Consider the following 13,158-nt stretch of genomic DNA (forward strand, 5'->3'; position numbering starts at 1 on the left):
TCTTTTAATAGATAGGTCTCATTTGCAAAAACATGTAGAAACATTGGAAGACACAGCATATTTACAACATTTTCACTACTTTGCAGCTACTGCTCCTCCTCCATGACACAAGTATGACGGTCTTTTGAACAATTATCAAAAACGTAGCGAGAAAAAAAAAAAAGCCATATTCATTAACTTTACTGAAAGAGAAAAGCCTTCAAAACTGTAGTTGTTGTTGTTTTTTTTTTAAATTATACACTTTTGCCTCTTACAATAAATACAAATCATCAAACATTTATTGAAATGAACACACATAAAGAGAATAAGTTCAAAACAGTGACACCATGTACAGTTGTGCGTGTCGACTCGAACGCCTGTCTGGGTAGGCTGGACTTCAACGGAACTACTCCCAGTAGTGCAATTTAGAAACTACTCCTGCAGCTTCATTCAATCAATTTGGTGCTTTTTGTTTTAATTGTGCAAAAAAATACTGATTATGACGACAATGTCTGATGAGCTGTGACAGAGATACAACATGAAAAATGTATGATCATTTTCATGGTTTGAATCTCGGGGGAGCTGAGGGGAGCTCGGCTCCTCCGAGAGGGACGCGTGCTGGACTGAGGCCTGCCCCGAAACATGCAGGTGTTTTGTATCCGGGTTTGGCTTTAGTTTTTGAAATAAATATGTAAATTAAGTGTATTTATTTGCTTATTAGTACTCCTCATCATTGAATGGGTGCAGTATTTGAATGACTTTCCTGGGCTGTTTACGAATATTCAAAATGTCAAATCAAAAACAACTGTTCTTAGGACAATTTGGATTTCTACGGCAAACAAAGACGACACCAAACATTACTGATGACAAGACTGAACATGCAGCGGCTACAGCTCGTCAGCTAACAGGTCTTGCTAGCATCAAACTCGCCGAGGGGGATGCCGTGATACCAGACGCCACCACAGCTACCTTAGCGGCGGGAAAACTGGGCCTGACCCTTGTGATGCATTGCTTTTCAATTTGGACCAGGAAGCAATGGAGTGAGAGGAAGAACAGGAGTACATGGCTCTTCAACAAAATCCAAAAGCTGCGATGTACAGCATGATGGTTCTCGCCTCCATGAAATGTTACTGACGGTATTAACCGCTCGCAGTAGTAATAGCAGTGTTTTATGCAGTAACTATTTTATTGACCTCACTGGTGCACACATGTATGTATGTGCTGCATGTGACTTGGAAAGTTGCGCTGCACACCGGAAAATAGGGCTCCCCCAAGTTTCACCGTGTAACCGGAACCCTGATCATTTCAAAGGAAACGCGCCGTTGCTGCGGCGTGATTGGCCGTCTCCAGTTGAAATACATGAACATGAACACAAACTGTACAGCATAAACTTTGAGGTTAAATTCATATTATTTGTACTTTCAAGAGGGGTTTCAGGAGATAAAGGGATTTCGTCATTGTGCGCTTTAAGAAGAACCTAAAAAGAACAAGGGCTGCCTTCTGTTCCCTCACAACAGACCGACACCTCACACAAACTCCCGACTGTCTTTCTGTTTCACCTCCATCTTGACTCCTGCTATTCTATTCTAGCGGGACTTAAGTTGATTTGTTCCATGGGTGACTAAGTAGTAACAACAGCTACAGCAACAAAACAAGTTCTGAACTTGCAGAGGAGGCACAGTATCTCTTCGTGACTCCTCTTCAAGTGATTAAATGGGATGTTTTTCCGATACGTACAACAAGGGAACATGTTGGCATTGTGTATAATTTTGTATCATATATTTATGGTCATTGTGATTTTTTATCGTTGTTTTTACGGTTATATGCAATTTGTGCCTCAGGGACTACAAATGAAAATCAGCATTGCGCTGTATCTGATGCAATATCACTGCATCACATTGACAGAAAAAAAAGCGCAAAAATTGCCCAGCGGGAATTCTTCTGAATTTTACTGAACATTTTAATACATATAGACAAAAAATATTCAGTGTTGACTGGCTCTTGCGCATGACACGGGCAGGTGCTGACTACAGACAAATAGTGGCAAGTGGTGAATTTTAAAATATATTAATTCTGCTACTGTGAGGAGGGATAAAATACACATTCTGATCATTTCAAAATGTGGAATATGGCATCCAATAATAGGTCAACTCCTAGGACAAATCAAATTAAGTTCCTCTAAACAGACACATTTGAGAGGTTCACTTATAATTCAACTTATTCTTAAAAGTTTAATGTTGTACTCTGTGTAATTCTGAACGTTGACGCCAAGATTTTCATTTTTGCCGCACGGTGACTGGCTCCAGTTAGCAGTCTTCCTCTTTCCTAACAATCCATACAAGTCAAAAAAACACAACAACAGTAAACTGTTAATACCGTGCCAATACGCTGTTGTCAGGTGTTAATTCTGACTTATTTCAAATTGTTATTATGATTCAGATTCATTTTGCTTTGACCTCTTGTCCTCCTCCCAGGGGTTGAAAGCTGAGCAGGTCGAGGTCGTCCTAGATCAGTTGTCAGTTCAAGCAGGACGCATGCCTGCCCTTGCATGGCAATGAGGCTGTTTCATGATTGTACTGACAAACAAATGTAGAGGATATACTTATACATCCGGGCCCATTAACAACAAATTGTAAATACCAAACATTACTGTCAGAGTTTTCCAGCGGGTCCGTCCGTTGCATGCGGGGTGTTTTCAAAAGGAAATACGTAAACATCAAGCAAACAGGGAGGACGTGAAAATGATCACGTGAATTTAGTTGTTGTATGTATTTACTGACGCACGGCCGATGCTCAGCGTTAGATATCAGTGTCCTTGGACGTATGAGGGTTGATGATGATTTTGTTGGCAATCGTTTCACCTTTAAACCGATGCTAGCAACATTTCATCAGTCTGCAAACTGATTTCATGTGATGCTAAGATGCATAGAAACCTGTAGTTTCCACACATTACTGGCAGTAATGACAAAGGTAGGAGATTTGTAGTCAAAGCGCTAAAACATGCGAAACTACCAGTAATGTCCTTAAAATCTTCAAGGCAGTTCGTTGTTTAGTCACTAAGCGTGTGTCAATACTCAGCCATCTCCTCTGAACGAGCCCAGTGGCAGATGGAAGTCATCTCTCGTGTACAAAGTAAAAAAAAAAAAAAAAAAACGAAACAAAAAAATCAATAATTTTTACAGCAAAAACTTTGTTTCTCCCACATAAAGATCAAGTGTGCACAACACATTAAACAAAATGAAACTGTGTCTCTAGACATCATTTGTCTCATTGTCACTAAATCCAAAAGTGCTTGGAACCAACTACAAAATGTATTTCTTAAAATCAAAATCATCGTCCATGAACTGGATTCAAGATTCTTTTTGATTGTCACAACACGAATACTAGAACCTGAGCCTTGTTTGTCACCTCTTCGTCAAACTGGAGAAGTACTTTCAGAGTTGATCTCCTTCCTTTTGTAATGCTGGTGCACATGTATGAAAACATTACTAGCTACTAGAATGCACACAAATGTGTGTGGGTTTGTTTGTGTGTGTATGGGGGGGGGGGGGGGTCACACATACTATGTGAGGATGAAGCACAAGTTAGGGCATATAAATGTAAGGGCTGGATTTGTTGTGCCCGGTGCTCATTACACACGGCATAATGTTCCTTGGACCAACCATCATGGACTGGCTCATGTCATGAGCACTCTCGGACCACGGTGGCGAGTCCAAGGGCTCCCGTTTGATCGAATGGATCAGGCCGTGACCTTTGAACTCATAAGTGCCTTGCTTGTTGTAGTCCGGGTGCATGTAGGCCTTATGAGGTTCCTGGGGGTAGACCTGTGTGTCCATGAGGTTGACTGATTGGTTGCTGCATAGAGAGTCTGAGTGAGAGAGTCTCTGAGGACTAAACTGGTCGTTGTCAGTGCTGCTGTTGTTGCCCAAGTCTTTGTCACACTTCAGCAGACGTCCGCTGTTGTTGACTGCATAGTTCTGATAGTTGCCGCTGTTGTAGGGAGGGCTGATGCCTGCCTTTCCCCGCTGACAGGGCGAGTACTGCAGATCATAGTAATCTGCCTCTGATTTGAGTTGAATACCAGAACTCTGGTCATACACCCCATTACCATAGCGACGGTCAATAGCCTCTTGGTCATGGCTTGCCCAGGGTCGCCCATAAGGATCACAGCCATTCTCTGAGTCCGAGTCGTGCTCCACCTTAATGGGTGGCATCTCGGGCATGAGGTGGCCATCGTAGCATTCGCCGTAGCCGTTCTCGCTCTTAACCAGGTCCACACAGTAGGCGTCTGGGTCGGTGGGGATCTGGAGGCTCCCGTAGAGCTTAGATACGAACACCTCACCATTTCTGCTGCTGTGACAGCTGGGGGAAAGGCGGTATGGTTTCCCGTATTGCCCAGCCTTGTTCAAGCGATTAGTGGCGATGTAACCGACACCCTGGCCTCCTCTGAGGGGCCCTGAACTGGGCCGCAGGGGCCATCCAGTTCCTGGGCTGAGGCCTTTATGGGGAGCAATAGAAGATTTGCAGTAGTTGAGGGGCTCCTCCTGGTTGTAGTACCCATCAGGGCGGTACTTGAGGTTGTCTTTTGTAAGCGGGGTCCAGGGTGTGTGGTGACTCCGCTGGGAGCCACCAGGGTTGGGACAAGAGAGGAGGAGAGGGTCCGCAACGTCACCCATTCCTCCACTGAAGGAGTGCCTTCGGAGGTGTTCCCCTCGCTCACTGCAAAAGAGAGGGATGGAGGGGAAGGGTATGGGGTGGGGGTGGGATAACAGGGGGCAATGAGGTTGTTAGTCTTGTGGGTGGACAAAATCAATCTGTGTAAACTGTTTAAAGTTTCTGTGGTTTTTGATGACATTCGAGAAGAGGTGGTCTCCTAAAATGCCAAGGGTCCACCCAGATATCCACATGGGGATCTTTGCTGATTGATGAATGACTCAAAGAACAAATATCTAGATTTGGTTCACTTAAGTTCAGGAGAGGATCATTCCAAAAGTGACTCATCTTTTCCAGGATTTGTCTGATCTGAAAATTGGGAACAGTCAAGATCCAGGACCCAAAGATCTAAAATGGCTTGCACTGCAACTTTATTGACTAATGCAGTATAATGCAGTATGCATTTTCATGGTCTCCGCCAAGGAGCTAATGTGCTCACCGGTGTAGAATGATAGAACCTACGTTGATTCATTTTTGGAATTGACCTGATCCAGATCTGATCTTGCCATATTGCCTTTGGCGGGGTTATGCGTTCTCCAAGTGCCCTCTAGTTTCTTCTGTAAACACTGCACTCAGGCAAAGTGTTCATGTTCGTGAGTAACACTTTTCCCGTCCCCATATTTGCTAAGAATGATTTACAACTGAACTTGTTGCACTACATTCTGTTATATGTTACATATCTGGATGGATTTTTGAATTTTTTTTCCCTGTAAAGGTTCATAAATAAATGAAAATTATTTTTAAAAAATGCAAAAATGCGCCATTTTATCTTGCAATGCTGAATAAAAATCTGCCCCTTCATCCAGATCAGCGCAATGAAAATAATGAGTTCTTCCTTGGCCGGTGTCCCACCCCTCCTCCGAGTTTCATTAGTTCAACATGGTGGTTCTTGTTTAAATCTGCTGACTGACGGAGACAAACAAGCAAATGGCACCAAAAGCACCTCCTTGGTGTCAGTAACCATGTTAGCTGAGGTGGACACCACAAAGAGGCTCAGGATGACTAAACATCAGAGCAGGCCACGTCAGACGTGCACACACAAACATATAAGGAAATGTGTCCGCTTTGAATATAAAAAGTTGGCTTTCTGCACCTTTTCTTAATTTTTTAAAATATATTTTTGGGGGGTAATTCAATATTGGGGAGCATTCCAGTGTTTCCTGCTATTGTATACCAAAAAAAATCTACTCATATTTCCAAACCTGTACTGCTTTTCTCTTCAAATATTATACATGTATGATCAAATTTTTGGGCTCGGATGATGCTAAGATAGAATGAACAGCAGAGGGGGTGGTAGAGCTCCTCTTGTAGTGACTAAAGCTCAAGTCTCAGGCCCCTGGCTGTCCCAGGATTGTAGCAGATGCATGAAACACAAAGGTTCTAATTGAAGTTGGAGCTTTTCCTCCCAACTATAAGATGTCTAGCATTGCTTTGGTTTGTGTGTAAGAATCTTCTGAGGGAGAAAGGGCTTAAGTCTTGTGATGGGGTAAAAATCAGGTTTTTGCAATGTTATTTGGTAAGATCCTGGTTATCTAAATGATCAACTCAAAAAAATCAAGAAACATGTGAGGGCTCATGCTGATGTAAGAATGTGGCTCCTGTGCTCCAGCCTCATGAATACTCATCCAGGCAGCTGTGTTTGCACTGTGAATGGTGCAACCAATAACAAAGGCAATGATGAGGGCACCTGTGGGCACTGACAATGTGCATCATAACTTCAGGTGTCAACAGATCTGGACTGATGATGTAGAAACTTTGACATATCATTTCATATTTTGACCTTTAGCTGTGGCTCCCCCATCAGGAAAATCCGTGCAATTTTCCAGGGGACACTTCAAGCTTTGTTCGACTTGATCAGTAGTACGAGGGTCAACATATTAGTGTTTAAAATCATGACCTTATAACTGCAGCACCCCCAGGACACCAATGATTGGATTTACAATTGAAGGTATAGTTCATCTTCCCTCCAACCTGAGCCAAGTTTTCTTACCCGTGCTCCAGAGCCGAGATAATCCCACCTCCGCCCTTGTTTTTTCCCCGCATCAACATGTTCTTCATTTTCATCTCAGTGATGGAGGGCAGTAGAAGAGGTACAGCTATGCAGAAAAGAGCAAGCTGGGGAGGAAGCAGGGCCCCAGAGGCTGACTTCTTCTTTTGACCGTGGAGAAACTTCAACCGACCCTGGAACTGCATTGTCTGGAAGAAGAATTTAGAGGACTGAACATCTCAAAGGATACAGCATGATGTGCTGTAGCTCTGCCGGGCAGCGTCTACCTCTGCTGACACCATGAGATAAAAGTACAGGACGCAATCAAACATTTTCATTTGAGAATTAGCGTGGTATTTAATCACTCGAATGGAACATGATTTCAAGTGAGACAAAACACGTAGACAGCATGACTGAGGCGAAGAGGAACGGACGGGCTTCAGCATGAGACTTCTGGTTCTACTGTGAGATCCTTTCTGCTAATAGATCTTAGTAACATGACCACCGATCCGGACCCACAGCAACAATGTTGTAATGCTAACAGCTAGCATTACATTGGTTGAGTGGGAAGCTTTAGGTAGGGGCCTATTTTTCTGTTTTTCCGCCGACTCCAAAAACATTATGTACCTCCCTTTTTTTCTTTTTTTTGTTAAGAATTACAAGCCAACTTCTCTTTCCTGACAACAAGCTAACAGAGAATTTTGTGCGCCGTCAGCTGGAATTACACAGGGCAGGAGAAGAGGTTGCGAGCTAGAAGAACGAAAGCAGCAGAGCTGGCAAAATTACACATTTTCATTACTCAAGTAGAAGAAAAGATGTTTGTATGTAGAAAGACTCTAGGAAAAGCAGAAGTAATGATTCAACCTGTTCAAAGTAAAGGTAAAGAAGTCCAGGATCTTTGAGACAATATGCTGGCTACTACATGAAACTTATTTTAGGCTGCGGACTTACAACTTACATCCCTCTGTGCAGCATGGTTGAAACATAAAGGCAGCATTTGTTTTTATGTTCTTTTGCCTGTTGTGCATCAAAACTAAAGGGACAGTTTTTTGTTGTTTTTTTTTTTAAATATAAGGAGTAGAAAGTACAGGTATTTGTGGACGTGGGGAGAAAAGTAAAACGTGCTCCCCTTCTCTGATGAGCAGTGTCATTTGAAACTGAAAATGCTGCATTGCATTAAGTTTAAAAGTCTGAAAGGTTACTTTTCGTAGGCTAAAATAGTCTTTAGAATAACACAATGGGAAATGAAGTCGGTCTGGTTGTCTGAAGCCAGATTATACACCAGATTACATCTTTGTGTCACTGCGGCAATTTTGTTGACTGATGACGAAAACGTCGACCATCATTCACTCAGTACTTGGCAACAAGTGCTTCGAGTACATGTCAGGAAACTGATATATAGGGTGCTCCAACGTCAGAACAACCAGAGTATACTTAGGATCAGGGAACTGGATTGACTCTGATGAAAGGGTCCAAATCCATATTCTTGTTGTCCTGCCCTCAGGCCTCTAGCTGTTCTCCAAACCACTCATTTCATAGCCATGAGAACCAGACTCATTCTGCTGCATCCAGACACCTGATGACTTTAAAATTCCTTAAAATGAAACTGTACACACTGAAATTAAAATGACGTTTCACTGCAGCAGAAGGATTGTATTACTTTGATAGCCCTGGATCATCTCCCAGAGAGTGGACAAACATTACTCCATGGTCAGTTTTTATTACACTGTCTGCATCTTTATGAAGTTATGTTAAGTTTTGCCAGTACTTCAGTTCAGATCACTCACCAAGAATCCAGAGGTGCTGTCCAAAAGGCATCGAACTCTGGCTAAGAAACATCTGTTGAGAAAGCAGGAGAGCTCAGGAGGAATTCCAGCTGCCTCTGGAGAGTGAAACAGGCTGCTCACTACAAAGTCCTCACCTGGAGCATAAAAATAAAGATGGAAGGGGAGAGTAATGATTTCCTCTGTATAGCAATTTGTATGGCAAATGTACAAAGGGCTTCACATTCAGGAAAAGGGGAGAAACATCAGTTATTCTGTAAGAGCAAACCGAAGAGATGATGTTCATGTCGGATTTGAAGATATCTTATCCGAAGTTTGCATTTTAAAGATGTGTGTATTTGTATGCAATTATTTATTAAACCTAGATTCAAGCAAGTGATTTGAGAGTGTGATGTGATAATGTGACCACAGTTTCCAGATTCTGAGGGCCTGATCATCCACCCACAGTAATACAACACCAAGTTTGGCACGCTAACTAAAACACAAACATTTTCCTGCACCCTTCTGTGCACCTATGTGTGGGCTGGTTTTTAAAAGGTGTATGGTCAGATGCATTCTTGGCTCATTCCATGCTGTGCAAAGCGTTTGAGTCATTTCCCTTCAAAAAAGATCTAAAACAAAGTGGGTTCACAACACAAAGGAATGTTCAGTACCAGAAACATGGCAATGATCAAAGGTAAAACAGTCCAAAATAAAAGACAGTTATTGTGTAAATCACTCCTGCCTCAGCGAGTTTCTGAGTGCGTTTGACACCATTTCAAAGGGTTGATGGATTAACAGTATTTATCATTTTTCATTGTTGGCACGATTTTATCAGCTGGCTGACTTTATGCATGCAGGGAAGCCAGCGTGTTAGCAAGGTGTCCCTCCATACATGACAAGCCCACAACATTTCTTGAATGTTAAGCAATAAAAAACAACAATAAAAAAAACAACAACAACAACCCAAAAGCCTGTTATCCTCTCAGTCTGCCATGAACTAAACAACAGGTTTTTCAAATTCAGGGAACAAATATAAAGAGCATGCTGGGAGCACTTGAGTCAATGCATTTTTTGTAGTTATTTTGTCAGCGGGCATTTATTTAATTCATTCTACAATTTGATTGACATTTTTATTTCTTTAAAAACAATTCAGCTTGTTATAGTGTTTTGAACGCAGTTTATTTGTTTTTCTAATTATTAGTTTTGCCCTTTTCCTTTGTTTAAAAATTGTCGAGTGTATGTTCTTCTGAAGTCAGCCTTGTGTCTGGGTTTGGGTTGCTGTAAATTCAACAGGCATCTTTATTCGCCCTGAAGCAAACACATCAGTTGACCCTCAGTCTTTAGTCCTCAGAGGTTAACAATTCCCCTTCACATCCGTCCTCAACTTCATGATGTTTTCCACTGAGGTTAAGTGGTTAGGAAAACATGAGTCTTCAGTCAACTACCCACCGGTCCCTGCAGTTAGTTGGCTATCCTGGTGTGCTGATGTCCCCTGGTGCTGCGGAGGACACATGGCCCAGTGGAGCTGGCGTCGGAACTCCTGGCGGTCGTCTATGTGGATGTAGTCGAACACATTCTGGTGCATGACATCAGTCTGTGGAGAAAATGAGTTTGAAGTTTAGCGTAGTTTACCATTAAAAAAAAGACAGTTCTATCTACTGTAGATGCATTTTGTCATCTTGTCCTGAGAGCCTTGAAGACACATGAGATTGTGTGTTCACAGCACCATCCCCAGTGCTGTCATTGCAGCTGGTAGTTGGGTGGGGTGGGGTGGGGGGGCATTCCTATCGTTGCTACTCAGATACACACACACACAGTCTGCCCCAGGATTCCCAGGAAGTGTGCTAACTCATCCCATTGCACGCACGCACGCACACACACACACACACACACACACACATACACAGACACACGCACGCACGCACGCACACACACACACACACACACACACACACGCACATACACACACACACACAAAGTCAGAGGAAGTCAGAGGAGCACGCGCTAGGCCGGTACAGTAAGAGTGTGAGGGCAGCTGCAGGGCCAGTGAGGGCAGCTGTGTTTGTCAAACATCGCGTGACACCAGCTCCCGAACAGCAGTCCAGCCCAGCTTACCCTCCCCATCCACAAACACACAGAGAATGAGCCGGGTTCCAGCCCGCTCTCGTCATGCCTCTCTCTCTTTTCCAGCAATTGCTTTGCTTTCTGTCATTCCCTGACAGATTCCTCACTGAAATGTTCAACCTTCTCCTCTTCCCGCTCTCCCTCCTCCCTGCACTCTCTCCAGAATTTCCACACTGGTGGCACGCGAGGGCTTTTGATCGCTTGCCTCTGAAAACACAATCTGTTCCCACCGTCTTCGGCAAGCACTTCGTCCTGTGGTTTGGTTCCCTACCGGCAGTCAGGCAGACAGACGGATCGAGTGACTATTGTTTATGTTTCTCGTAAAAAACAGAGAGGGGAAAAGAGGAGGAAAGAAATGGAGAAATGGAGAATAAGGGATATTTTTGCTGACCTTCAAAGGCTAACTGTCCCAGTAACAAAACGGGATCAAAGGCCAGCGGAGGTTTTCTGCTCTTCTCCAGGCCTTTCTTGTGGTGCTGCTTCGTAGTTCTTTTTTCTTCTGTGGTATATTAGGGATAAGTGTCCCTCTGACAACAATTGTGGGCTCGGGATTACGTGACATGTTGTCGTGGCCTTAAACGCAAAGTATGTGACTTAAAAACAACCAATAGGTCCGTTGCAAGAATTGAACATGTGGGAAAAGCAGCGGGGATGTTTTGCGGACTCTCTGAAACACAACACAATGATCTGTGAGCACCCAAAGAAAGATTTTTTTGTATCTGCTGGAATGAAAGACTTTTCACTTTGGCTGCTCATAAAGGAGAACGTGTCCTTCCAGTCACCTGTATTTTGGCTGGCTAACAGATAAACGCATTCGAATTGTCAGGTGATTTTTCTGCTGCTGCTGATCATACTAACTTCTTTGATTTGCATGCTGGGATGCTTTGGCCCCCAGCTCAGCACGTATGCCATGAGTACCTTGTCTCTTTCTCTTAAGATGCTTTTTAAAAAAATTATTCATTTATTTTCGTTCTTGTCGAAATTATTGATTTGGATTTATCAGGTTTTATCACAGCCATGCAAATCCAAACAAAAACACCTGTTGTTTGTGATGAAATCAGCACATGCATTACATTTTTTTGTCATGAAAATCTTTTCAATACGATACCACACAGCATTAAAATATGGTCCTCATTTGAATGAAATAATCGCATTTCTTTTTTAAATGGAGAATATTATTGCAAACGGTTGATGGAGCTTCCCGCCCAAAGGCAGCTGGGATGGATGGGTTGATAGAGCTGCAAACAAAAATGTGTAAACACATATCTTATGCACCTTGGAGTTTTAGTTTTGTACATCGGAACCACCCCCCCCAACACAATCACACACACACACACACACACACACACACACACACACACACACACACACACACACACACACACACACACACACACACACACACACACACACACACACACACACACACACACACACTAAAGCAATATCTTTTAGACCGCTTTGGTTTCATGTCAATTTCATGGTGCTGGGTTATTGCCCCAGTCCGCTTGTAAGCCCAGTGGAACCACTGTTGCAGAAGAGTCAATGCGTGTGTGTGTGTGTGTGTGTGTGTGTGTGTGTGTGTGTGTGTGTGTGTGTGTGTGAACTGTGTGTGTGTTTGTGTGTCAATTGTGTGTGTAGGCATGAGGGCAAAGGAGGGATTTTAACAGTGAAAAGCACTTTATTCATGGTTTTGAAGGAGCGGGATGATTTCAGCATCTCAGGACAGCCAAGGCTGTGTTGATATCATCCATAATTAATGACTGGCTGGGTATAGCCAGCAGAGAGGAAGGAAACTAAACCATTGGTAACTTATCAGCATATACACACTCAAGACACCCACAGTGTATCTGAGGGTGAAACTGAGGTCTTCACCTCTCTGTGGCCTCATAGCTGGGAGTTAGAGGGTTCATTCTGCCCTCCAGACAGAGTTATCAGAGAGTCTTTATATGCTGGCTGATTAGGCGAGGGATGAAAAGGAAAAAAAGAATAAAAACTGAATGAGGCTGAAAAGTGGGATGGTGAACTGCTGTGGCTGATTCAGGGCAGAGATAAGACCCCGCTCTGACACTTGTTGAGCCTTGAGAAGGGCTATGTCACAGGAAAGCAGGGTGGATTTATTAACTTGCCTGGAAAAAGTATCTAAAGTGTTGTTGAAATCCCAAATGATGAAAATTTCAATAAGGAAAATGCACATTAATGCAAGTGTGAATGCTTTGCGATCAGATCTGATTGATGACATCTGGAGGTTGGCTGCCTCACATTCTGTTCCACTCTATGTTCAATTATGCTGTGTTCCAAGAGAATAATGAGACCGACGGTTCTCATTCACTCTTCTTACTTATACCTACCAACAAAAACAAATGCAGTGGTGTTGCTCATGTTGCTGGATAATCATAGGATTATGCACAAATAATTGCGCATAACTTTTCTCGCGCTGAATGAGAACACATTAAAAAAAAAGAGTCAAAGTTAAAAAAAAAAAAACAGGTGTAAATGCAAAAGGCATGATTTCTGATGACTGCATTCTCAAACATATGGTGTAAGCAGGCTCTTGGATTTCAAGTTCCCTTGATTAAGTAGACTCAA

General features: G+C 42.9%; 1 protein-coding gene across 2 annotated transcripts in view; it reads right to left on the minus strand.

The window, feature by feature from the left end:
• The window catches only part of ahrra (aryl-hydrocarbon receptor repressor a), an 81,422-nt gene continuing 68,264 nt past the window's right edge, over positions 1 to 13,158 (minus strand). For both annotated transcript variants that reach the window (XM_086191425.1, XM_086191426.1), the window contains 4 exons: positions 9,895 to 10,039; positions 8,467 to 8,600; positions 6,683 to 6,888; positions 1 to 4,698 (listed from right to left, as the gene is read on the minus strand). In XM_086191425.1, coding sequence (XP_086047551.1) covers positions 3,564 to 4,698; positions 6,683 to 6,888; positions 8,467 to 8,600; positions 9,895 to 10,039 — 1,620 coding nt within the window. In that variant the 3' untranslated portion in view covers positions 1 to 3,563. The remainder of the gene's footprint in view (positions 4,699 to 6,682; positions 6,889 to 8,466; positions 8,601 to 9,894; positions 10,040 to 13,158) is intronic.

Source organism: Aulostomus chinensis, chromosome 21, assembly GCF_037954235.1.
Source record: "Aulostomus chinensis isolate RoL2024-O1b breed Wild chromosome 21, RoL_Achi_v1.0, whole genome shotgun sequence".
In the NCBI taxonomy this organism is placed as follows: Eukaryota; Metazoa; Chordata; class Actinopteri; order Syngnathiformes; family Aulostomidae; genus Aulostomus; species Aulostomus chinensis.